At 40.4% G+C, this 26,848-nt stretch overlaps 1 protein-coding gene across 7 annotated transcripts in view; it reads right to left on the reverse strand.

Annotated features, from left to right (window-relative positions):
* pde4ca (phosphodiesterase 4C, cAMP-specific a) overlaps positions 1–26,848 on the reverse strand; it is a 58,289-nt gene that overhangs the window by 15,016 nt on the left and 16,425 nt on the right. For 2 of the 7 annotated variants that reach the window (XM_058066682.2, XM_078791630.1), the window contains exon 1: positions 17,537–18,346. The exons of the other annotated variants lie outside the window; for them this stretch is intronic. In XM_058066682.2, coding sequence (XP_057922665.2) covers positions 17,537–17,664 — 128 coding nt within the window. In that variant the 5' untranslated portion in view covers positions 17,665–18,346. Of the gene's footprint in view, positions 1–17,536; positions 18,347–26,848 lie in introns of those variants that run through there. 7 annotated transcript variants of the gene reach the window in all.

A 26,848-nucleotide genomic window follows, 5' to 3' on the forward strand; every position in this document is an offset into this window, starting at 1 on the left:
CATTTTGTGTTCAGTTGTGTTGACATTGACTAATATGGAAATTAGTTCGATGATCTGAAATATTTAAGTTCAACAAAACAAGAATTCAGGAATGGGGAAAACCCTATTTCACACGACTGTATGTGTTTACTGGTTCAAATGGGACCAAAACAATGTGGAATCTAAGTCTTAAGTGGAAAAGAAATTCCAGGGACAATGGGCCACAAAAATGACTATAAAACACAATTGCCCCAATTAAAAATATCACAAGCTTTCACCACACTCAAGTCAACTTTTATCTGTAACAGGAAAACCACAGTGCAGAAGGAAGCAAAGCCATTATGAGCACCACAATAAAAGCCCCAAATTATACGCTGCTGAGGGTGTGACATTGTGACATGTGGGAAAGTGTTGTTGACGCCCTCAAAGTACACTAAAATTGGCGTTACATTTAGAGCTGGTGCGGCAATGTGCAGGCAAACAAAACAATAAAATGAAGCCGAGAACACAATGTGAAGGTGCTGAAAGCTGGAGGCACAACATGGCGCTGTTGAACTGGGCTAAAACTCAACTCTGAACCCTCCACATCACTTCCTGCCCTCGTTTATTGTAATACACAAGACTTGAGTCTTATTTATGCATTAATGGTGTTATTTGGTGAAGAAGCGTGTGCAGGCAGGATGGAACGGGTGGAGAAAAGTGTCAGGAGTGATAGAAGAATTTCAGCTAAAATGAAAGGAAAGGTATACAAAACTGTGGTGAGACCAGCCATGCTGTTTGGTCTAGAGCAGGGGTCTCAAACATGCGGCCCGCGGGCCAAGTGTGGCCCGCAGGACACTAGTTTGAGGCCCCCGCCTTGATATGAAAGTTTAATGTTAGTGCGGCCCGCGCAAGTTTGATATGGATGCTGTATGGTATCATGTACCCAGAAAAAATTATTACGTTTGATTAATGTTCATGTTAAAGGTTAAATAACTGTTAATAGTTATCCTCCCTATCCGTGTGGAAGTGGTACGTTTTTGGCTATTTAAGTTTAAAGGAAATAACTTGAAGGCTACCGTTTAGGTCGCTAGCTCTCTAGTTTGCGAGTTAGCATGTGTCTCAAGACCCTGCAGTTGCGCAATATGTTGTAAATAAAAAGAGTATAAATGTGACTATAGTCGTGTTTTGTCATGTCTACAGGGCTCTAATAATGCTTTGTTCATTTTAATCTGAAAAAAATCATTTATCTACCCACCAACTATATGTGGTTTCTCAAGTTTTTATTATTTGCCATTTTATTATTATTATTATTATATTTATTTATTTATTACTGATTGATTGATTTTCTTTATTCTTGATTTGTTTATTTATTTTTCATCTTATTTTGTGTAGAAAAATAAAAATTAAAATATTTGAGAACAGTGGAATGTTTTATCAGAGCTTTTATTGTAGAAAATTGGAACCAAAGTTTATTCATTTTTCTGTTTTTAATAAATGTCTGGGTTTTTTTTTTGAAAACCTGATGCGGCCCAGTCTCGCCCAGACCCTAGCTCCAGTGGCCCCCAAGTAAATTGAATTTGAGACCCCTGGTCTAGAGACAGTGCCACTGAGGAAAAGACAGGAAGCAGAACTGGAGGTAGCAGAGATGAGGATGCTGAGCTTCTCATTGGGAGTGACCAGGATGGATAGGATCAGGAACGAATCTATCAGAGGGACATTACATGTTAGAGGCCTTGGAGATAAAGTCAGAGAGGCCAGACTGAGATGGTTGGGTCCAGAGAAGATGTCCAGAGGAGAGATAGTGATGATATTGATAGAAGGATGCTGCGTTTAGAGAGTTTAGGTTTATGGATGTAGTGAGGAGGATATGAGGGTAGTTGGTGTGAGAGAGACAGATGCAGAAGACAGGGTTGGATGGAGGAGAATGATTTGCTCTGGAGACCCCTGATGGGAAAAGCCTGAAGAGAAAGAAGAAGAAGATATTGGGTAATACCAGTGTTAAGGTAGTTCATGTCTAAAAAGTTCTAATAATGTGAAAAATTGTAGCACAGTTCATGTAGATGTCTACCAGCTTCCTGCAACAGATTGTGTTTGACTTTAGAGGTTCCATTGTACAATAAAGACACACGGATCAATGGAGGTCAGCCAGTAGAAACATGACAAAACAGAAAAGTACCGCAGTAAAAGTCCTCTCGAGAGGATGTGAGGTCTCATGAACATCCTTAAGAGGTATGCGTGCCCAAACAGTTAGTTCATGTCAGAGCCAGAGTCTAAAAATAGCCCGGTGTTCAGGTGAGGCGGGATTTCCTCTTGATTAAACACGATGAGGTGACGTCAAGTTACAAAATCATGACCCGGGTCCTTCTTCACAGGCTGGGCACGTTTCTGCTTTGATCCACTTTGCTTTCAGCCACTCTGCTGACACCCCAACCCAGAGACACGTCCCCTTGTGTAAACAATCACAGGGACTCCACGGTAGAAAACCAAAGCGCTCTGCACTAGCAAGGACACTCTTGCACTCAGATGAGGTCACTGATGTTCAAATATCATTATGAACTAAAGTCAGATTAGATGACGATATCTTGTACCGCTGGGGTTTTTTTTTCACTCAATATAGACCAGGGGTCTCAAACACGTGGCCCGCAGGACACTAGTTTGAGGCCCCAGCCTTGATATGAAAGTTTAATGTTTAAGTTTGATATGGATGCTGTATGGTATCATGTACCCAGAAAATATTATTACGTTTGATTAATGTTCATGTTAAAGGTTAAATAACTGTTAATAGTTATCCTCCCTATCCGTGTGGAAGTGGTAAGTTTTTTGCTATTTAAGTTTAAAGGAAATAACTTGAAGGCTACCGTTTAGATCGTTAGCTCTCTAGTTTGCGAGTTAGCATGTGTCTCAAGACCCTGCAGTTGCGCAATATGTTGTAAATAAAAAGAGTATAAATGTGACTATAGTCGTGTTTTGTCATGTCTACAGGGCTCTAATAATGCTTTGTTCATTTTAATCTGAAAAAAATCATTTGTCTACCCACCAACTATAAGTGGTTTCTTAAGTTTTTATTATTTGCCGTTTTATTATTATTATTATTATATTTATTTATTTATTACTGATTGATTGATTTTCTTTATTCTTGATTTTTCATTTATTTTTCATCTTATTTTGTGTAGAAAAATAAAAAGTAAAATATTTGAGAACAGTGGAATGTTTTATCAGAGCTTTTCTTGTAGAAAATTAAAACCAAAGCAAAGTTTATTCATTTTTCTGTTTTTAATAAATGCGTTTTATGAGGTCAGAGGTCACTGATGCAAAATCTCTATTGTAGTTTAAACAGGAAGTGGAGTTAGATACTTTAACCACAAAGCTTTTTTTTGGACTAGCGTACATGCCATATACTAATGTGAATATTCAAGATTTATCAATACATGCAGTATGAAACTAAAATGTTCATATTCAGCATGTGCACCCCTAGTATTTGAAACTACAATTGCTTCTTTTTAATGAAAGGGATGTTGCAACTGCAGTATGCAAAGAAAAAAAAAATCCCCCTCCCATCCTCCATCCTCCGGCTACCCAATGAGGATGCTGCATGAGGACAAGACGCTGGTGTGTTACTGGCTATTACATAACAGCAGCCGAAGAGAAGCCCTCGCTCCTCCATTCATGTGACACATTCAAACACACTGACTGCACTATATGCAGCAGAGGAGTCACAGGGAGGACAGGGAGGGGCGAGGGTGCCAAGATAGGAGCAAGGCATGACATAAATAGAACAAGGTGTAAATATATTTTATAAAAATCTGTGGTGAAGTGTGTGTGCGTGAGAATCATCGATGGCTCGACTGCACGCGCTCCTTCACACACCTGCGCTGTAATAAGTAGTCATGTGATCTGCACCCATTTCACCCATCCTTCCTATTTTCTCCATCTGTCACCTTCAGTCCTTCCAAATAATGCGACACCCCCTGCGTGCTTCCACCATGAACTTGCTTCTATTTTGGTTCCCGCATCACACTTCTGTCTCCATGCTGCTAAATTTAGCCACCTCTTGCATGGTGGAGGGGTGGGGGATAGGAGGGGGTAGACCGAAAGAGGCAGCGATGGAGCTAAAAATAGCATTTCAGGTAGAGTACACAGACTCTCTCCCCCCCTCCCCCCTCCGTGTGCTCTGCTCTCCCGCTGCACCACAGGGTGGTTCTTCCCCCCATTCATGAATATTTATGGTGAGGTTTCTATTTGAAGCCCATGCCGAGCTAAATTTAGACCGCCGATCACAACATCGCCCACGTATTTCCCTCGCTGCCGCTTCACTTCCAGTTTGATGCTCTTGCTCATTTGCTGCGAGTTCAGCATAGGCCACTGGATGATGACTTACCACACACAGTACACACATCAATGGCCTACATCGGGGGTGTCCAAGGGGGCATGCGGCCATTTTGATACAGTTAACAATACCTCATAATATATCTCATTAATAATCAGTTCATTCATTCATTCATTTTCTACCGCTCCAGGGCGGGGTACACCCTGGACTGGTGGCCAGCCAATCACAGGGCACATATAGACAAACAACCATTCACACTCACATTCATACCTATGGACAATTTGGAGTGGCCAATTAACCTAGCATGTTTTTGGAATGTGGGAGGAAACCGGAGTACCCGGAGAAAACCCACGCATGCACGGGGAGAACATGCAAACTCCACACAGAGATGGCCGAGGGTGGAATTGAACCACTAGTCTCCTAGCTGTGAGGTGGACCACTGGACCACCGTGCTGCCCTAATAATAAGTTAATTCTACTATTATCATATTCAGAGGACCAAAAATGGCCCCTGAACCACACTTTGGACACCCACCCCCTATATGGATTGTGATCAGTGTGTATGGGGGATGCTTATAAATGTTTTTATGTATTTTGTATCTATTTATGTATGTCATACGTATGTGTGCATTAAAGCAAAAAGACAATACTGTAACTCTCGATTTATCGTCATAGAACGTAGAACACCAATGCATGAAGAATGTTTTTCATATTTTTTCTCCCATATGTAGCCACATACAGGCATGCATAGTGTTGGATTTATGTGGATGGTTGGAATCCCAATCCCAGTCGTTTGAGTTGAGATGCTAGGTGAGAAGCTGTTGTGCATACGTATGTGTGTTTGTCACGAATGTAACAAAAAACAGTCAAATATAGGGTAGAAACATGCGGAGCAAAAACTGTAAGCAGGTGAGCGACTACACAAGAATTTTGGTATACATTGAAGACATGAAAGGTCAGAACCCAAACATATGCTGTCTGGACTAAGTCCCCATAGAAACAATGTTCCGGTTTTTCTGGTTGGTCTTGCACATGCCCACCAGTCACACCCGCCCACTTTTTCTTTCTTTCCCTTTACACTCTCAGCCACAGTGACAAAAATACTAAAGTATAAATAAAAACAATCACACATAACCCTGTTGAGTGGGGTACTGTTGTGTACATTTGGCATAATAGCTGTGTAGTATAGTAGCTGTAGACCTGGATGTTGCAATACATCAACTGAGTCACTATGAGGACAGGGTCCCTCTACTGGTCATGGGTGACACTGCAGGAGGTCAAATCTAAATATAAGTTCCCTGAAAACTATATCAAGTAAAGCGTTGCAAAGGGAATAACGGCAGGCTTTTACTGATCATGTTAAAGTGGTATCCGCTATCCAGAATCAAACTTCCCAAGTGCCATGAAGCCATGTAACGAGAGAGGCGCGTCTGTCGCCTTGCTTGTTACTTAAGCGGCCGACTGGTGAAAAAGCGTGATTGATGGCACCCTGTCAGTGGCCCTGATACTCGACACCCCGCCTGCGTCACGTCCACGTCAATCCCATCCCCAGCGTTAAAATACTGCCGCTACCGAGCGAGCGAGAGCGAGGCGATAGGCCCCGTGAAGCAGGGCTACCTGTCACCTGACCCGCCATTCATCACGAGAGTTAGTTCCAGACACAAGCTATGTCATGGATTGCCTTTTCTTTGCCTGCGTGACTGTGGATGAGGAGCCCTGACCTCAACCCCATCTAACAGCAAATACAACAAAATGGGTGCATTTTGAAGCAAAACCAACAATTTTAGAATATGATATGTCTCGGAATTTGCTGGTTTTTTTTGAACATGTTATACTGAAGCTAACCAATCATGAATAAAATACTCTGGATCTTTCTTTCATTCTTGACTTCTCAATGACCCGGGTAGGCGAGCCCATAATCCAGTAATAATGCGGTTTTGGTGTCTGACCCGTAAACTATGGGAAGGACATTAGCTTAAGGATTCAAATTCCATAAGAAAGTTTTATATTTTCAAAGTTATTTTTTACTTGTCATGTTTTACTCATAAATGTAATACTATGATTTTATTCCCACAATATTTTATCTTTATTCTCATAATATAACTTTTTCCTCGAAACCTAGTATTAAAAAAATTACAACTTTATTTTGTTTTGTTTGTTTCTTATAATTTATCTCTTTTACAAAAAGAAATAAAAACAAAACCTCCATGCCTACTAAAATGAATTTTTTCCTCATAATAGTATACGTTTATTCTCGTAAAATTGTCACTTTTTTCTTTTATTATTTTGACTTTTTACCCACAAAATTTCTGCGTTTTTTCCATTTCTTCTAATATTAAAAAAAATACTACTTAATTTTGTTTTGTTTGTTTCTTATAATTTAGCTCTTTTACAAAAGAAAAAAAAACAAAACCTCCATGCCTACTAAAATGATTTTTTTCCTCATAATACTATACATTTATTCTCGTAAAATTGTCACTTTTTTCTTTTATTATTTTGACTTTTTACCCACAAAATTCCTGCGTTTTTTCCATTTCTTCTAATATTAAAAAATTACAACTTAATTTTGTTTTGTTTGTTTCTTATAATTTTACCACTTTTATCTCTTTTACAAAAAGAAAAAAAACCTCATTGCCTACTAAAATGATTTTTTCCCTCATAATAGTATACGTTTATTCTCATAAAATTGTCCCTTTTTTTCCTTTATTATTTTGACTTCCTACCCACAAAATTCCTGTGTTTTTTTTCATTTCTTGAAATAAATTTCATTATAATATTCATTATAATATTATATATTATTTAACATAATATTTCAATTGTTGTAAATTTTCTTCTCATAATTATGACTTCATTCTCATAATATTTTGAACATTATAACCTTTTCGGCAAGCTAATTTAAAAAAAAAAAAAGACAACTTTAGTCATTGTTTTGCATGTTCAAAATATTACCTAATTTTCTTTCCTATTTAAAAAAACATTTTTTCATAATATTATGACATCATCCTCCCAAATGGCCCCTGGACTGCACTTTGAACACCCCTGTTGTAAAGCAACACATGTAGATATGCTAATAATTATATACATTTCATGAAAAAAAGCACAATAAAAATGATCGTGTTAACAAAAAAAGCTGCATCTGGCTTCGGAACCTTACAGGTTGCTATAGCAACAAAGTGTGAAAGTGTAAATATGCAGGGAGAGTAAAGCTTCTAATGGCAGATAAAGAATCATTCTGAAATGTACACATTTTTGATAATTTGCATTGCGTATTGCAGTAATAATAATAATAATAATAAATTTTATTTATATTTTGCACTTTACATTACAGAAATCTCAAAGTGCTACAAAGAAAGCATAAAACCTACAGTGAAGCGATAAAACAACACAACAAAAGGTATATATAATATATATATATTAAAAAAATATATATATATTAAAAAAAAGGCTAAGAAAAGGCCTTTGTAAAAAGGTAAGTCTTTAGGCTCCATTTAAAGGAGACCACAGTCTGTGGCGCTCTCAGATGGTCAGGAAGAGCATTCCACAGACTGGGAGCAGCTGAGCAGAAGGCTCGATCGCCCATGCTGTGCAGTTCTGGGGACCCTGAGGAGGTTGGCTGTGCTAGAGCGAAGGGTGCGTGAGGAAGTCTGGGGGAGGAGGAGTTCCTTTAGGTAGGTGAGGAGGGCGATCTTATATTGAATCCTCAGTTCCACAGGGAGCCAGTGCAGTGATTCCAGGATTTCCAGTATTTGTGTCATTGGCTTGACAGTGAAAGAATCATCACATGTTCATGACACGACATTAGTTTGAGGATGAGATGTTGCCAATATCGGTAATGAAGTGCTGGACAATATGGCTACCTCTTCATATGGCTGAGCAGGCAGCCACCCCTGCAGTGAAACACTAGGACTGGTATACCTGTTACCCATTCATGCCCCCAAAGCGGCACAGTGGCTGGCATATCGCTTATTCCAACAGGAATTATTCACCAGAACAGATTGCAAGAACAGATTTGCAATGGCGCTTCATGTTTGTGACCTTTTCTCCATTGCTGCCTAATCCCACCTTGTTAATAAAACAAGAATAACACAATCCTCTCGGCCCATGTATCACCCTGCTACAAAAACACAGCGTGCTCATGTTTAAATGACAGCTAAGCACAGCCAGACCTTATGGAACGGCTTTGTGCACGTACGGCCATTGTTCAGACGCAGGGCGTTGAAAATAGTTTGAATGGATGTGAGCTGATGTAGCATTAGGCAGCCACCTTACTGACCTTTCCATGGAGAAAGCCCCTGGAGATCACTGCTGATATGCGTGTCAATAAGACGAACAACTTTCTACAGCAGGGGTGGGCAAATATTTTGACTCGTGGGCCACATTGAGTTAACAAAATTGCCCGGGGGGCCAGAACATATATTTAACACACACACACACACACACTATTTTATGCTTATAATTTTCCTTGAATTATTTGTCTAATTTTATGTGTAAAAGTGTTATACTATCAGCTGTATGTTCTCATATCCCTTTTTTCAGGAGCACTTTAAACATCAGACCACATCAAACTATGTCATTTCATTTGACAGTTTTGTTTAGTTTTTTTGTTGTTTTTTTTAACTAAATAAGACATTCCACTTGCAAGTCATGTGGCCAGTTTTTATGTTAAAAGTTGAAATACTTAGAAAGCAACTGGCGGGCCGGATTCAAACACTTGGTGAGCCGCATGTGGCCCCCGGGCCGCAGTTTGCCCACCCCTGTTCTACAGAGTTGTGTAGATGTTTGTTGACTTGAACTCTAAACTTTGTCCATACAGGAAAATTGAAAGATAGATTTCAAAAGCGGGGCTGCACGGCGGAAGAGTGGTTAGCACGCAGACCTCACAGCTAGGAGACCAGGGTTCAATTCCACCCTCGTCCATCTCTGTGTGGAGTTTGCATGTGTGCATGCGTGGGTTTTCTCCGGGTACTCTATCACGGTTTTTATATAATATATTCAATAATAAATCATGATATATTTTGTGGTTGAATATGGCTTATTCGTAGTCAAAAAAAATCTTTTTTTTTGTCTGAAGTGAGTATTTTCAAGCATAAAAAAGGTTTGGTGAACTAAAATACAAATATAAGGCATTCAGAAGATGCATTCAAAGACACTGTGAATGATATGTAGTTCCCTTTTTACTAAGGATGTCCGATATTGGCTATTTTGCCGAAAATCGATATGCCTATAATGTCCGACTCTCAATTTCCGATACCAACATCAGTCGATACCGATATGTGTAACATGACATATCCCCTGTGGTGGAATGAACACACTTGTATTATATACAACATTTTTTTAAATATTAATTTTCACTATCCGGAAAAAAATCTGATACGAATATCAACCAATTTTTATGCTGATATCAGGCCAATAATTATTGGTACTGATAATTATTGGTACTTTTTACATCTACTATATTGTGTAATACAAGTATAAAGATGATTATAGGGGTGCCATTTCATGTCTAGAGGGCTCTAATAGTGTTTTACTGTCATTTTATTTATAACTAAGGGATCCCAAGCCGCACGGTGCCCGAGTGGTTAGCATATAGGGGTTCTAGTTTGCATGTTCTCCCTGTGTGTGGGTTTTCTCCGGGTACTCCGGTTTCCTCCCACATTCCAAAAACATGCTAGGTTAATTGGCCACTCCAAATTGTCCATGGGTATGAATGTGAGTGTGAATGGTTGTTTGTCTATATGTGCCCTGTGATTGGCTGGCCACCAGTCCAGGGTGTACCCCGCCTCTCACCCGAAGACAGCTGGGATAGGCTCCAGCACCCCCGCGACCCTTGTGAGGGAAAAGCGGTATGAATGAATATTTCAAAAGCTAAAAAGGTTATTTTTAATTGTTGAACTGAAATATACTTTTACACATCATCCATCCATCCATGCCGCTTATCCTCATTACAATCGTGGGGGTATGCTGGAGCTTATCCTAGCTGACATTTGGGCGAGAGGCGGGGAACACCCTGGACTGGTCACCAGCCTGTCAAGCCAACACACCCTGGCCTTACAATGAAAAAAAAATCCATCCTTATCCGTAAAACTTCTTGTAATGTTCTGATGCTTTAATTTCATTTTTAGTATATGCTGAGAGCCATCAAACAAATGAGCTGTGGGCCACAAATGTCCCCCGGGTCACACTTGGGACACCCCTGGTTTAACAGAAATGATTTTCAAGGAAAAAACTTTGAGCTGCATTTCATTTGTTTTGAATGACGGAATTGGATGATGACACGCACACATAAAATGAGCAGCTGGTGTGTAAAAAAAACAAAAATTGCATGGGTGTGTGTCAGGGCAGTAGTGAGTGTGTGTGTGTGTGGGAGCACCATTCGTAAGCCCAGATCTTTCCTTTGGAAAACAACGGCATTCCGCCATGACGCCTGCTAGACATGGAGTGTACGCTGACCTCTGATACACAAGCAAGCAGTAGAAGCAGGCTAAAGGGTGATAGCATGAACGTCACATGATACAAGTTAGCAAGTTTTTTAACATGAAAACCTACATGTGAAAATGTGCTTGCCCCTGTTACACAACTGATATTAATTGAGATCTATAAGTCTGGAAAAGGTTATAAAGTCATTTTGAAAGCTTTGGGACTCTAGCAAACCACAGCGAGAGCCAGACAATAAATTATACAATAAATATACTGCTGAAGTATTCCTCCGAGGTTGCCGAAGTCCTCCATTTACATGCTAGCAAACGTAGCAATGACACATACAGTAGAAGGAGATTGATTGACAATGGTTTACAGGCCTGAGGAGGCAGAAACCAATAGGAGGACAGAAACACTCAACGTCCCACAATGCAATTCTTCTTAAAGGGACAGGGCCGGCCTGGAAAAGTTCATATGCTGTAATAAAAAAAAAAAGAAGAACCAAAAAAATTCTGCGAATCTCTGAACCGCGGTCAACCGCAAAAGCGAGAGAGAACACTGTATTCATATTGAATCCTACTTTGCCGAAATTCACTTATTGCTGTTGGGTCTGGAACCAAATAACCATGATAAACGAGGGATGACTGTAACTGTATTAATCCATTTTTTATACCAAATAATGTGTACCTACTTTACTAGTACTACTTTACTATTACTACTACAAACAATCTATTCAGTTCAATTCCCGTAACAATTTGCGCCGACATTACTGAAGCTACCTTTGCAGATTATTATTATTATTATTTTTCTCAAGCTGCTACAACTTTCCTGTGGTCCTCTTGCCTCAGATGTATTTATGTCTTAAATGGTTTATTTGGTGTGATTATGTCTATTATATTGGGTAATAAAAGTGTAAAGGTGACTATAGGGGTGCTAGTTCATGTCTAGAGGGCTCAAATTATGTTAAAACAGGTTTTCTGTGCTCTAACCACAAAAATATTAAGAAATAAATAAGTCATCTGATTTTGTGGAAATTCTCTCGTCACAGTGGAACCAATGAGTGGGTCCTGAGTATTTTGTTGTTACACATTTGTTGATTTTCATGCCTCTTAACAAGTTGATACAACCAGATAGTGATTGGGCATTTGTCTGGAAGGCTTGTTCGTCCCTGGACAACAGAACGACTGAGCCTCAACGTCTACTCAGTATGTTTATTTACAAGAACAAATCGCTTCATCGGGACATAAAACCCAAGCGTTGGGACGAGTGATGTGTACTGTCTTATCTGTGAAGCAGATATATGGCGGCCCCTGATGTTCGCTGTCGGCCATTCAAAGCCTCGGATGATTCAGGAGGACACATTTATGATGACAAAATGCTCTTTGGCTGTGATGACATTGTGTGCTGAAGGCATGCGATGACTTCATCATTGCTACAAACAAGATTCATGTAGTGCGACTGCGTGATCGGTTCATCACGGCCACCAGGAGATGGAAACAATTTACCTCACAGATAGGCGTTAATGCAAACAAATGATTCCTACAGCTGCCAGACATTTTGGTATTCCACTAATCAAATCACATCCAAGTTCATATTTGATACATCCTGATAAATCAAAGAAGAGGAGGATTTATGTCTCCCAGGTCGACATGGTTTCTATGAAATGTAGTCGGAAAAACGCAACCTTAGTTACCTCATTCACATGCCACACGCCAAAGCTGCCATCTTCCCAAAGCTCTTAATTCATATTAGATTTCTCAGTGCATAAATCACCGTGAAATCCTCCTTCCCACCGCTTTCCTGGCTATCGCCACTTTAGTTCTCCACTTGGACCTTGTCAGGTAGTGTTGACGGAAGCGAGATCAATAATCTGAGCAGATACAACCAGCTGTACACTCTGACTGGAGAGTGCAGCGAGACTGATTGCCATGTCCAAAAAAAATGTTTCCAAAAGTGTCATCACTTTGGAAATATTTAGCCACAAACTTGAATGCAGACCACAAGATGAAAAATTACCTTTCATTCGCATTTACAGTAAAAGCAACGTGGCGCTAATATTATACAGCACAACCATTCTAATATTGCTAGCCCAAGAATTTAGCATCAACATGGAAACATATGAAAAATTAGAGCAGACGCTGAATGATTAATCAACATAAAGCAAAACAAGATGATTACGTACAGAAGGTGATATCGACGGCCATAAGTGAATATTCTGCAATGTAGGATTCATCATGAATAAACAGAATATTTTCATACATAGAGCATACAATTTTGACCATTATTAGAGCCTTCGAGATGTGAAATAACACCCCTATAATCACCTTTACACTCATCCACTTTTTGTACAGTATTCCCTCGTTTATCACAGTTCATTTGGTTTCAGATGCAACGGCGGTAAGTGAATTTCTGCAAAGTAGGATTCATTATGAATAAATTCATAATAAATATTTTCGTACTGAGAGCATACAATTTTGACCATTATTAGAGCCTTCGAGACGTGAAATAACAGCCCTAAAGTCACCTTCACACTCATCCACTTTCTGTACAGTATTCCCTCGTTTATCACTGTTCATTTGGTTCCAGACACAACCGTGGTAAGTGAATTTCTGCAAAGTAGGATTCATTATGAATAAACTGAATATTTTCGTACTAACAGCATACAATTTTGACCATTATTAGAGCCTTCGAGTCGTGAAATAACACCCCTATAGTCACCTTTACACTCATCCACTTTCTGTACAGTATTCCCTCGTTTATCACAGTTCATTTGGTTCCAGACGCAACAACGGTAAGTGAATTTCTGCAAAGTAGGATTCATTATGAATAAACAGAATATTTTCGTACTCAGAGCATACAATTTTGACCATTATTAGAGTCTTCGAGACATGAAATAACAGCCCTATAGTCACCTCTACACTCATATTAGCCAATATAGTAGATATAATCAGAAAAAAATAAAGAATAAAAATAAGACATAAATAAGACTCGTGTTTGTGTGTGTTCCAATAAATATTCCAGATGTGACGACAGGAAGTGACGTCAGGGATTCGGAGTTGAGTTTTAGCTATTTTTTTATGCTTAAAAATGCTTCATTTAGGCAACATTTGAGTTCCTTCCCAATATTTTTATGATACAAAATTATGAATTTAGGCTAAGAATATGTGACATATTCTTAAATTGACATTTTTCTGACAAATAATAGGCTGTTGTCAACCACAAACAGCAATCATTTATGAATGATAAATGTCAAGCACCTCTACAACTGTTGTGTGTATAAGGAAACCTGCCTTATATTTTCTGCATGGGAGTAAAAAAGCATTATAATAAGTACAACAGATGTTGTTTTGTCGCATATTAAATATAGTACAAAGCTGAACCCAAAGTGTAATAGAACCATCACCATACGTTTGCACTAGTTCATAAAAGAGTGGCTTTAAGTGAGTGTGACAACCATCTTCCTTACGTAAAAAAGCAGCATATCCATCTAAGGCAAGATATTGTCGTCTTCTGAAGTCAGCTGATATTATCGTCCGTCCAAATTGCAGTTGTGTGATGGAGGATAAGACTCTTGCATGAACTGTACCTTCACAAGGGGAACCATGCACAACATGGATGGATTCAAGAATAAATAGTTTCAAAGAGAAAATAGCAAAGAAAGGATAAAGGATGCCGTGGCTGGAAGTCTAAACATCCATCACTTTATTGTGGTCTCGTTCGTAAATTAGCCAGGGCTAGACAAGGTGCTTCATCTCATGTGTCGCTGATACAGACCTTTACTCTCTCAATTCCGCTCATCTTTTACCATCATTGATTATACCTGGAAAGGTCACTACCATGAATAAAAAGCTCCCTCTTTGTGACTAGATAGATGCCTTCAACATTACTACTCTGTAGAGTAAGGATGTTTTGAAGCAAGGAGATGAATGGGCTCTACAGTCTGCTTCAAATATTGCACATAATTCATTCATTAATTCTAGCATCCTTATGTTGAAAAGGATTCAAGGTTATAGTTGATATATAGTTTTTTAGGTTATAGTTGATATATATTTAATAGAAAATTAAAGGGAGAAGTTTAACAGTCATGATAGAGCAGCATCCGAAGTACAAAAATACAACCAATCAACGATAAGGTCTAATTTTCGGGTGGAAAACCAAATTAAATATTCAAGATGAAACACTCTTCATACATGAACTAATCATCATCAATTTTTTTTTCCATATAACACACACAGAGCAAAGAACTTTTCTCCTTGCACAGCGAGGTGTTCAGGCGCACTCACAATTGTGAGTCGTTTTTCAGTTTTATTCACGTACCCCCAGGACAGTTGGTGTAGAATCTCGGTTGTACATGTAAAGTGTCCCTAGAACCTATTTATGAGCAGTAAAAAAAAATGGTTTGCTCCACTTTTTAGAAAAGGAGCACTCTTACGGTCGTTTTAAAAGTTCGGATTTTCATCAAATCATGAAAAAAAAGTCTCCTTCCTCATGGGCATGATGCTGCCACAACAAAAAAAAGACAGGCTTCACTACACATCTTAAAATAAAGATGTGGGACATGATCCAAACCCGCAAACACACCAATACCATGAAACAAATGCAGGAAAAATGTTGCAAATTGCAAAAAATAGAGAAATGTTGCAACTTCACCAAACAAAACAGAAGTTAGCGAAGCAACCAGGGTGCCAGACAGGAGGGGTGTCCATCTTTAAAGACTTCAGAACATTTTACCATATACACAATAACCGATTTTAAGGGCAAATGACAAAACATCCCACTCATGTTTAACACTTTTCCATATTTTCACCATATGTGGATAATGGCTCTCACTGTGGTTTGCTGGAGTCCCAAAGCCTTTAGAACCTTTATAATATTTTCCAGACTCATACATTTCAAATAATAATTTCAAAGTTTCATTTGAAAACTGCTATTTTGTCTTGTTTCCGGAATCAGAAATGGGACATTGTTTAGTAATACCCCCCAACCCCCCCAGGGGAATTTCAAGGACTTTATCTAGCTCAGGAAATAGGATCTTTTTCTCACATTCACACTATAACAATAACAATAACATTCATTCATTCATTCGGTTGCAGGCATGCTGGAGCCTATCCCAGCTGTCTTCGGGCGAGAGGCGGGGTACACCCTGGACTGGTGGCCAGCCAATCACAGGGCACATATACAACCATAAACAATAACATTTAAAATCAATTTAAAATGAGAGAATAAACATGGCAACTTAAGCGGACAGATAACTGTAGCAAATTTCCAAAGCAGGAAACTTTTGTTTCAGTACAGTACAAGGATCTGGAGGGTCCCGAGGACTGGGGTTGCCCAGAGCCCCCCCAACTTCAATTGTTGAAAAATACTAGACTCAACTTGGGAGTATGGTTTCAAACACAGCAAGCACTCTTATCATCTTCATGTTACATATACTTGAGTTTAACACAATCTATGTTATTTCATAAAGAGAAATAAGCGAGCCAGAGAAAAGAAATTGCCCCCCCCCATTCCCAAAGTGTAACATGTGTATGCTGCATGCTAAACAAGCCCCGCGTCTGAGACTGCGCAGAAAACCATAATGTAAACAGGACTTTATCTCAGACTCCACCCGCACAGCCGTGTTGCTGCCACTGACGATTACAAGCCACGCTTCAAAAGCGGAGTAGTGTAGAAACGTACCTGGTCTGTTTGGATGTACATTTATTACATAACATGCTGTGTTTCAGTACTAACTGCTTATTACAGGATGATGACATCACTAAGGTCCTCGCTCTGGATGATATTATTCATTCATTCATTCATTTTCTACCGCTTATCCTCACGACGGTTGCTGGGGTGCTGGAGCCTATCCTAGCTGTGTTCGGGGCGAGAGGCGGGGTACACCCTAGACTGGTGGCCAGCCAATCACAGGGCACATATAGACAAACAACCATTCACACTCACATTCATACCTATGGACAATTTGGAGTGGCTAATTAACCTAGCATGTTTTTGGAATGTGGGAGGAAACCGGAGTACAAGCAAACTCCACAGAGATTCGAACCCAGGTCTTCGCCAGCTCCTGACTGTGTGGCTAACATGCTAACATGCTAACCACTTGGTCAAATGCGAAATTTGTAAATAGTTCAAGGTATTATTCATTCAGTCAGTCACTAGGGGTGCTGGAGCCTATCCCAGCTGTCTTGGGGCAAGAGGCGGTGTACACCCTGGACTGGTGGCCAGCCAATCACAGGGCACATATAGACAAACAACCATTCACACTCACATTCATACCTATGGACAATTTGGAGTCACCAATTAACCTAGCATGTTTTTGGAATGTGGGAGGAAACCGGAGTACCCGGAGAAAACCCACGCATGCACAGGGAGAACATGCAAACTCCACGCTTCCGAGGGTGGAATCGAACTCGGGTCGCAGGGGTATGCCGGAGCCTATCCCAGCTGAAAGGCAATGTACACCCTGGAGATGGCCGAGGGTGGAAGATTAAACTAGAGGGTAATCGCTGCTCCCAACCTTTGTCGCTTGTCTATGATGTCATCAGTGGGTGATTCTGTAGTTCTTTGCTAACTAACACAGTAACGCCGCAAGTCTCCGCTTTTGGGTATTAATCCCCGGCCTCAAAATGAACGCTATGGACGTAAACTCGAAGCCTCAAGACCTTCTGGAATTGACGTCTTGTGACTGTTTTTAGAGGGTTTTAGAGGGTTTTTAGAGGGTTTTAGAGGGTTTTAGGATGTATAGCCATCCTGTTCCAATACGGTGTCCCTGTCTGTGTGGAGAGGCAGCTCAAAACAGAAACATGAAAGAGTGAATGAGTAGGCTCTGCATTACCGCCTGTGTTTCTGTATGATGTCAATGGGCCTGTTGACGGCACACGGTGATCCCCAGATGTTCCCGCTCCGCACGGTGATAGTCCGCTCCATGGAGTAACAGAACCCACAGTTGGTTGGCACACTCATGATTCCTTCGTCAGTCGTCAGCCTCCTGCTCTGGACCGCTGGCTTCTTCTCCTCGGCTCGGGGCTGCTCTCATGCCTGGAAACCCCAGGCAGGTTCCTCGTTCGTCCGGCTCTCTGCACCTTCCCTGGAGTTGTCATTCCCCCTGGCGGGAGTGGAACCCCCCCCCCAGGCTCTAGGAGCAGTGGTCCCCGAGCGGAGCCGGTCCGACTCGGGTGATGCAATCCATGCTGGGAATGAATTTGGAATAAATGACTTCCTGAGCACCTGGATTCCTCGAGTGTCAGCAGCCCACTTCCTGCTGTCCGTCTTGTTTCTGCCCCGCAGCAGGTTTAAAAAGAAAGGCTTGCATCCCACTCAGTGGTGCTCCATTAATGGGTCCCCGGTGTGCATCTCGTCTTTGCTTCAGGTCTAAATGTGGCGCTGCTGCCCTCGCCCCCCTTCTGCCTTTGGATGTGTCTGCTCTCTCTCTCTCTCTCTCTCTCTCTCTCTCTCTCGCTTTCTCTCTCTCTCGCTCTTCTTCTATTTCACTCTGCTTCCTCCGCTCCCCTTCGGCTGCTGCACCTTTTAATCACACAACAAACACAAACAGGTCCTTCCTTTCCTTCCGGTCACTTCTCAGCAGAATGTGCGTGTAGATATAAACACTATATGTGTGTATATGTGTGTATATGTGTGTATATGTGTGCATATGTGTGTATATGTGTGCATGGGCATGTGACCCAGCAAGTGCGTGTGTGTGTGTATCACACACAAGGGGAACAAGTTTGAGTCTGAGGTCAGCGCTAAGAAAGAAGGCGGGATCCAAGCCAGCATGGGTTCTGCCTTCCCCAAACGTTTCAGCCATTTTAACCCCTTCCTGCTCTCTCGCCCACATATACAATCACAGGACGGGGATCTCCCTGTTATGATTTCCAGATGCAGCGTGTGTACGTGTGCCTATATTGTGTGAAGAGATTGATGAAAGCATGAACATGATAGGGTATTACAATAAGGACGTACTACACACACATATATACAGTATGTCCTCATGCAACAAGCACACAAGGTCAGCCATAACCAGGGGCAATGTATTTTTGAAGACCAGAAATGTGAAAAGTAAATATGAAACTGTAGCCGCTCGACCTTCCGTGTGCTGCTTTGGAAAACTTAAACAGGAAATATTTGACACAAGATCAGCAAGATGGGGAGCCATGGATGGACATGCTATGTTCCCACAGTTTGATTCCTTTTATTAGTATTAGGCTTAAAGATTCATCCCGTTTAATGAATCAGGGGGCCACATGAACGATGGGAAAGTGGAAGATGAATGGATAGGCCTTTGAGCTTCAGTCAGTTTTATGGTAGCCGTCGTGTCTTAGAGATCAGAATTGATCCTAAGTTTACTTCAGCTTCCACCTCACCACGGGTACACGTGGTTTTAGACTTTTCTTTGAGATCCTCATTACAAAAAGTGTTTAAGGTAAGCAAACACACTCAAAACAGTAAAACTCCAGCATGATCAGAGAAGTCACAATAAGACTGGTGTGTCCAAAGTGTGACCCAAGGGCCATTTGTGGCCCATAGTTTGTTATTTATTGGCCCGTGGCACAATGTAGAAATAGAATTCATTCATTTATTCATTTTCTACCGCTTTTTCCTCACGAGGGTCGTGGGGGTGCTGGAGCCTATCCCAGCTGTCTTCGGGCAAGAGGCGGGGTACACCCTGGACTGGTGGCCAGCCAATCACAGGGCTAGAAATAGAATTAAACACCAAAAAAATGGAATAATAGAGCAAAAAGGCAGAATGTGGTTGATACTAATAATTAACTTTATATGTTTTTTCCAACCCGAACGCCCGATCCCTAAAAATATTTTATGTTTTGGGTTGTTTTTTTTTGCATGAGAGGAAAAAAAGAGGTGATGATAAACCTGCACAATAGAAGAGATCATGTTTAATGAAGCCATGAAAACGGCCACAAACGGCCCATTCACTTATATGTATAAGTGAATGTAATGTAAATCCATGAATCAGTTCCAGACACCCAACAATACTAACAAAAATATTTTTATACAGAATAATTACAGTTTTACATGCAAAAAAACAATGTAAAATAATTGGAATTGACGAATAAGTGGAACTTATTGTTGATGCAGACATCAAATTAAATTGTGTTTAGCACCTCCTCGCACACGCAACTTTCTTGGGCCCCGTGGTGGGTTATTTTACAGTCAGAATAAAACAGTGAGTCAACAACATGTGGGGTGCTTTATTTGGGAACTTGTTACGCTGACTTGACAGACGATTGGTCGAAAACTGGGGTGCATGAAAACCAAGGTTTGCTGTATAGCATTGATCTGAATGACGTTATATAATTTGGTTGATAAATCAATCCAAGAGTTCATGTTCTCATGAAGCAGCTCTGAAAGATACACGCAACTCTCAAATTAGTATATCTTTTTTTTTTGGGAGAGCAAACCCTACAACTGCTGCGGCTTTTTTCCTTCTTGAAAACTTAATTATATGCTTTAATTTGATTTAAAGGCTCTGAGTTTGGAGCAGTCAAGAAAACTGCCATGCGGGGTAAGTCCTGCACAAAAAGGTCCAATTGTTGATGTAATTATGGTTAAAAATGTGTCGATATACTCACAAAACATCTAAATACATTAGGGATGCGGGCAAATGGTTGCCTCATGCCAACTTGATGTTATTTTTCTGGTCCATTAGTTTCTAAAAAAAAAATTCAAATGAAGTTCAGATTGAAGCTGTGACTTGATCATGAGACCAAACCACAACTGTTTCTATGGTGGAAATCCATCTAAAGCAGGGGGCTCAAACTCAATTTACTTGGGGGCCACTGGAGCTAGGGTCTGGGTGAGACTGGGCCACATCAGGTTCCCCCCCCCCCCAAAAAAAAAAAACGCATTTATTAAAAACAAAAAAATTGAAAAAACTTCGCTTTGGTTCCAATTTTCTACAATAAAAGCTATGATAAAACATTCAACTATTTTTCTACACAAAATAAGACGAAAAATAAATAAACAAATCAAGAATAAAGAAAATCAATCCATCAGTAATAAATAAATATAATAATAATAATAAAACGGCAAATAATCAAAACTTAAGAAACCACATATAGTTGGTGGGTAGACAAATGATTTTTTTCAGATTAAAATGAACAAAGCATTATTAGAGCCCTGTAGACATGACAAAACACGACTATAGTCACATTTATACTCTTTTTATTTACAACATATTGCGCAACTGCAGGGTCTTGAGACACATGCTAACTCGCAAACTAGAGAGCTAGCGACCTAAACGGTAGCCTTCAAGTTATTTCCTTTAAACTTAAATAGCCAAAAACTTACCACTTCCACACGGATAGAGAGGATAACTATTAACAGTTATTTAACCTTTAACATGAACATTAATCAAACGTAATAATTTTTTCTGGGTACATGATACCATACAGCATCCATATCAAACTTGCGCGGGCCACACTAACATTAAACTTTCATATCAAGGCGGGGGCCTCAAACTAGTGTCCTGCAGGCCACATTTGGCCCGCGGGCCGCATATTTGAGACCCCTGATCTAAAGAGAGTCCAAGACAAAATAGCCTCAATATTTGTTCAGTGCTCTGGTTGGCATTCCTATGCAAACATTATTGGCACGGGACAATCAATCAATCAATCAATCAATGAACCATACAAACCCCATGAAGGAATGCATTTGCATTGAAAATTAGAACAATTTCAACACTCAAAACGACAGTAAAACGCTTGCCGTATGAGAAGTTAACCAACAAAGTGCATAGTCTAGCAGCCTTTGACAACAGCTGGCGCACACACACACACACACACACACACAGACACGCAGGCCCAGTCTTACATGTACTGTATGTGCGTCAGCAGTGTGGAGGGGAGTTGAAGCTTGAAGAAACACAGACACCCACCGACTTCTGCTCAGGATCATCTCCTCAAACATTTGAAAAAGGCGAGTCAACCACCGAAAGTCACATGATCCATTGCGACCAACTCGTCAGCGGAGGGTTATCAAAGCCATCAGGTCCATTATTGCAAAGGGGCCGTCATGACATCATGTGTTGGCTCCACATTGGCATGAGCAGCATTCCTGCATAACGAGCTCTTTTCAAAGTGTGTGTTGGAGCTGCTGCCTGTCAGACGCCATCATGTCTTGGGTTGTCCGACAAAGACAATGTGCTAAATGGAAAGGACGCCAACATACCACAACCAGACCTCCACCAGGGACAAACCATCCGAATATGATACTGTTCCACTCCAGTGGGGGGGGGGTGGTGGTGGTGGTAATGTACAGGATATTCAAAAGTGGGTGCAGGCTTCGCCTTCTCTTAGGGTCACAGTCCTCGCTTGGCCTTAAAGGACTGGAATGGACTTGACTTGATCCAATGTCTGGCAGAAATAACATCATAAAGTTCAATACACACTACAATTGTGTCCTTTATAGGTGATTAGCAATGTTTGTATCGTATTTCTACAGATTAAGAAAGAATAGAAATGTGCAAAAAGGAATATTGAATGCTTTTTTATTGTGTTTATTGTGAGTGGTAGAGTCGTGCTAGGTACCGTTGGAAAGCTCGCAATGAATTATGCAGGTGGGAATTGGTCAGTAGGACGCACTGTTGGAGAGTTATTTTTGAAAAATGTGTTTTCCAATGCCGTTAGACGGGTTCAAACAAACAATCAAAAATTGCATATCTCGGGAACCAAAAGTCGTAGAGAGTAGTGCATTGTACCGTTGGAAAGCTTGCAGAGAGTTACGCAGATGGGAATTGGTTCTGAGTCAGTAGGAATGACCGTTGGAGAGTTATTCACAAAAAATGGCTTTAAAGCGGTTTAGACCTTGTCTGAAACAAACCATAACACACCACACTACGCCATCGTGCAAATCTCCACAGGAGCCACAGGAGGCGTAAGGAGCAAAGACTATATTTATCTCAGTTACGTGAACCTTGGGGTATCGTAGTAAAAGCTATCAGTGTGTCATGTCATGATTCATTAGCTTGCCATCTGCTAGCATGACGACGACGTGTGACCTGCTGACTGGCTGGGTGACAGACTTGGACTCACACATGCAGAAGCACATTTGTCTTACCTTTTTGGAATGCACACTACTAAAGCATATTATAGATCAGGGGTATCAAACACACGGCCCGCGGGCCAAATGTGGCCCGCAGGACACTAGTTTGAGGCCCCCGCCTTGATATGAAAGTTGTTATGTTAGTAATGTTAGTTTGATATGGATGCTGTATGGTATCATGTACCCAGAAAAAAATATTACGTTTGATTGATGTTCATGTTAAAGGTTAAATAACTGTTAATAGTTATCCTCCCTATCCGTGTGGAAGTGGTAAGTTTTGGGCTTTTTTAAGTTTAAAGGAAATAAGATCTCTAGTTTGCGAGTTAGCGTGTGTCTCAAGACCCCGCAGTTGCGCAATATGTTGTAAATAAAAAGAGTATAAATGTGACTATAGTCGTGTTTTGTCATGTCTACAGGGCTCTAATAATGCTTTGTTCATTTTAATCTGAAAAAAATCATTTGTCTACCCACCAACTATATGTGGTTTCTTAAGTTTTTATTATTTGCCCTTTTATTATTATTATTATATTTATTTATTACTGATTGACTTTCTTTATTCTTGATTTGTTTATTTTTCATCTTATTTTGTGTAGAAAAATAAAAATTAAGATATTTGAGAACAGTGGAATGTTTTATCAGAGCTTTTATTGTAGAAAATCGGAACCAAAGTTTGTATATTTTTCTGTTTTTAATAAATACGTTTGTTTTTTTTTTTGAAAACCTGATGTGGCCCAGTCTCACCCAGACCCTAGCTCCAGTGGCCCCAAGTAAATTCAGTTTGAGACCCCTGCTATAGATCATCAAATTAGTAAGTAAACAGTACATCCCTCCATTTTCTTATGCCTATTCTGTTCAGGGTTGCGTGGAGCTTAAGCCTATCCTAGTCAAGAATACACCTTGGGCTAGATATTCTATACCGCTTATCCTCACTAGGTTTGCGGGGGTATTCTGGTGCCTATCCCAGCTGACTGACTACCAGTCATCAGTCACCGGTCAATCACAGGGCACATATAGACAAACAACCATTCACACTCACATTCATACCTATGGACAATTTGGAGTGGCCAATTAACCTAGCATGTTTTTGGAATGTGGGAGGAAACCGGAGTACCCGGAGAATGAGAGACGCCAAAGCGGAAATTTGAACCCAGGTCTTCCTGACTTCCTGATTGCGTGGCCAACATGCTAACCACTCGACCAGAACTTCTAATAATTGTTAAATACTGGGCCGCTCGTGAGTCAGTGAGTAAACTTTCAAATAATTGTAAATAAATACATTTTACAAATACTAAACTCATCATGTAGCAACTTAACACTCAAATGATATACCTGGGAAATATACAAACATGTACTAATAAGAGTTTAAAATGAAAAAAAAAAATTTGTGATGTTTTCCCATAGTGCTTTGCATCTGAGCCAAACATTCAGTGGGGCGCTGCAATGACGTCAGCCTCCCTCTGGTGGACGGAGACAGCATTGCAGCACCACCCACCATTCTTCTCCATGTGGTAAAAGAAACATAATGTGTTCATGATATGACTTATGATTTGTTTAAGGGAAGAGCTGCTACCAATATTGGTATCAGTTGAAACGAGTTAGTAATGAATGGCTGCACAATACCAGTATTGTACTATATCGGATATATACAAGTAAGCCAGTATTGAGCATTAAACATACAACGTTCATTTTAATGCCACTTTTAAATGATTTAGACTTCCAAAGTGTTTCCTTTTAAGGGCGTACAATAAAAAAGGTGTTATCTAAACAGAAAAGAAGTCATTGGTTTCAGCCTCAGGCAGAACATAAGTCTGTCCCCCCCTCTAGTGGTTACAACCAACAGTCATCTGACACTGTTGCATCACAGCTGAGTGTACTGAAACATGTTTTTTTCAAAGATGCACATGTTTTATGTAGGAAGCCTGTACCATACACAATCATTTAAAAAAGGTATTAGCTGATGTATGAACAAGATGTCCTGTAGGGAAAGGGGGGGGGGGGGTGCTTGTAAATCGGAGCTGTGTTGGAGTTGTCACGAGCCGCTGATCCCCAAAGGGATTGATGAAGTTCTGGAGGCGATTGGGGAAATCAGTCATGCTGAAAGTATAGAGTACAGCAGTGACGCACAGAGCAGGCGGCCACACAGGCCATATTGACAAATATGTGCGTGCGAGCGTGCGTGCCGGGACCTCTGACATTGACACTGTCGTCCTTTCGTTGTGTAGCCTCACTTGACATGTTTGTTTGCCTCATTATGATGTATTATACTGGCATTAACGCCTTGTGTGTACATTTGAAGAATATCCCATTTTTACTGTTTAAACTTTGCTCCGGTCTAACCACCCAGTTCTCCCTGTGGTCTTTATCTGCATGCTAAAAGCAGCACTATCACCTTCCACGTCCTCTCTATCGCTACGCCTCCACCCTGTCGTCTGTGCATTTACCCGCTTTGTCTAAATTATCTCACATTCCCAGTCAGTCAACTCTTGCACCCGTCCCTCTCCAACTTTATGGCCACAAAGTACCTGTATCTTCTTGTGATATGTTACGACGTACTACAGCGACACTGTCGAAGCCTTAAAAAGCTACGCAACGCTAGCTATGGTGTGTGTGTGGTGTGTATTTGTGTGTGAGATGGAGCGAGAGAGGACAAACTGAATGGTGTCCCGGTACTGTTGGTACAGTTAAGAATAGAACCATCTCTGTTCAAATGGACACATCTGCAGCACAACACGTTTCTTTGTGTCCAACGGCATCTTTGACAACTACGGTGGGGCTTCGATTAAACATTAGCTGAAATACTCAGAGCAGCCAGGGAGACATCTTCATGTCCAAATCAGGTAATGAGAGAATAAAAGGCTTGTTCTGCTCCTTGCTGTGGTTTACAGGCCCATTCTTTGATCTCCTCATATGATCCAAACATGCTGGAGGAGATTGGATGACACTCTCAAGGCACATGTCTTGTGGCCACAGCGCAGAAAAGGTCTGCTTGTGCACTTGCATGGCAGCAGTCTTCCAACAGCCCTTACAAGGACGGGTCGTCTTTTGGACCTCTGCGACAATGCATGGTAACGCTTAAAAGTACTATTACCATTAATATGGACATTTCTACTCATCACCGGTACACATGGTACACAAGGTACACAAGGTACACAATCCCGCCTGTCATGATGTCAGATGATGTGTTCGATTGCAAGATTAAAGAAGGGCATCTGATTTAAAAACTAAACCACAACCGCTCATGTGAACACTCAAAAAATAAATGCTTAGCCTCAACAAAAAAAAAATCAACGCAACAGTTTCCATTAGTCTTTCTTAGTTATGACAACTTCATTTGAAATTGCTTTGAACCAACAAACAATATTGCATTGCACAAATTAGCTTTTTAAAGTGTTTAAATTTTAAGTAATGCTTACTGAATAATTGTTGTCATAAGGACAAGTTTTTAAGTTTGTAACTCAAAGAAATATGTTAAGTCAACTGACTTCATCATTCTATTCAAAGTAGTTTCATTTGTTGTCTACTTAATTATAATAACAATGCACATAGCTTTTTAAGTAGCAGTAACTTAATATATATATGTGGGTGTGTATATTATGTTACCAAGCTAATTTTATGAAGTCATGGCAACTTGAATTTAGTTTTAAGCTTACCAACAATAAAAATTTGAGTGTATATGACATGCTAAATTAAGTTCATGTAATAGCCAATATTATTATTTGAACATAACTTAAAAAATAAAGTTAGCAACTTAGAAAGTTTATCTAAATCAATTAATTATATTTTTTACATCGCATTAATGTATTAAATCAAGTGGTGTCAACAGATACTCTGAATTACTTGTTAGAGTGTGATTCACTTGCTGACTGGGTAATGTCAGCCATCTAAGGACGTCCAAACTGTCCTTGATGGCCGCCAAAGCGTGCCTCACCGACACCTCGGCTTGGCTTTTGGTCAACAGAGCCCAAGGAGGAACATCAGTGGACAGAGGCATTGATCCACAGAGCCCCCCCCCCCACCCCCTCAGGCCCTCGGTGTCATAACCAGCCAGAGTACCAACAGCACCACAAACACCCATCATCACAGAACC

The sequence above is a fragment of the Doryrhamphus excisus genome, linkage group LG6, assembly GCF_037039965.1.
Source record: "Doryrhamphus excisus strain RoL-2023G ecotype Guam linkage group LG6, RoL_Dexc_Guam_v1.1, whole genome shotgun sequence".
Taxonomy (NCBI): domain Eukaryota; kingdom Metazoa; phylum Chordata; class Actinopteri; order Syngnathiformes; family Syngnathidae; genus Doryrhamphus; species Doryrhamphus excisus.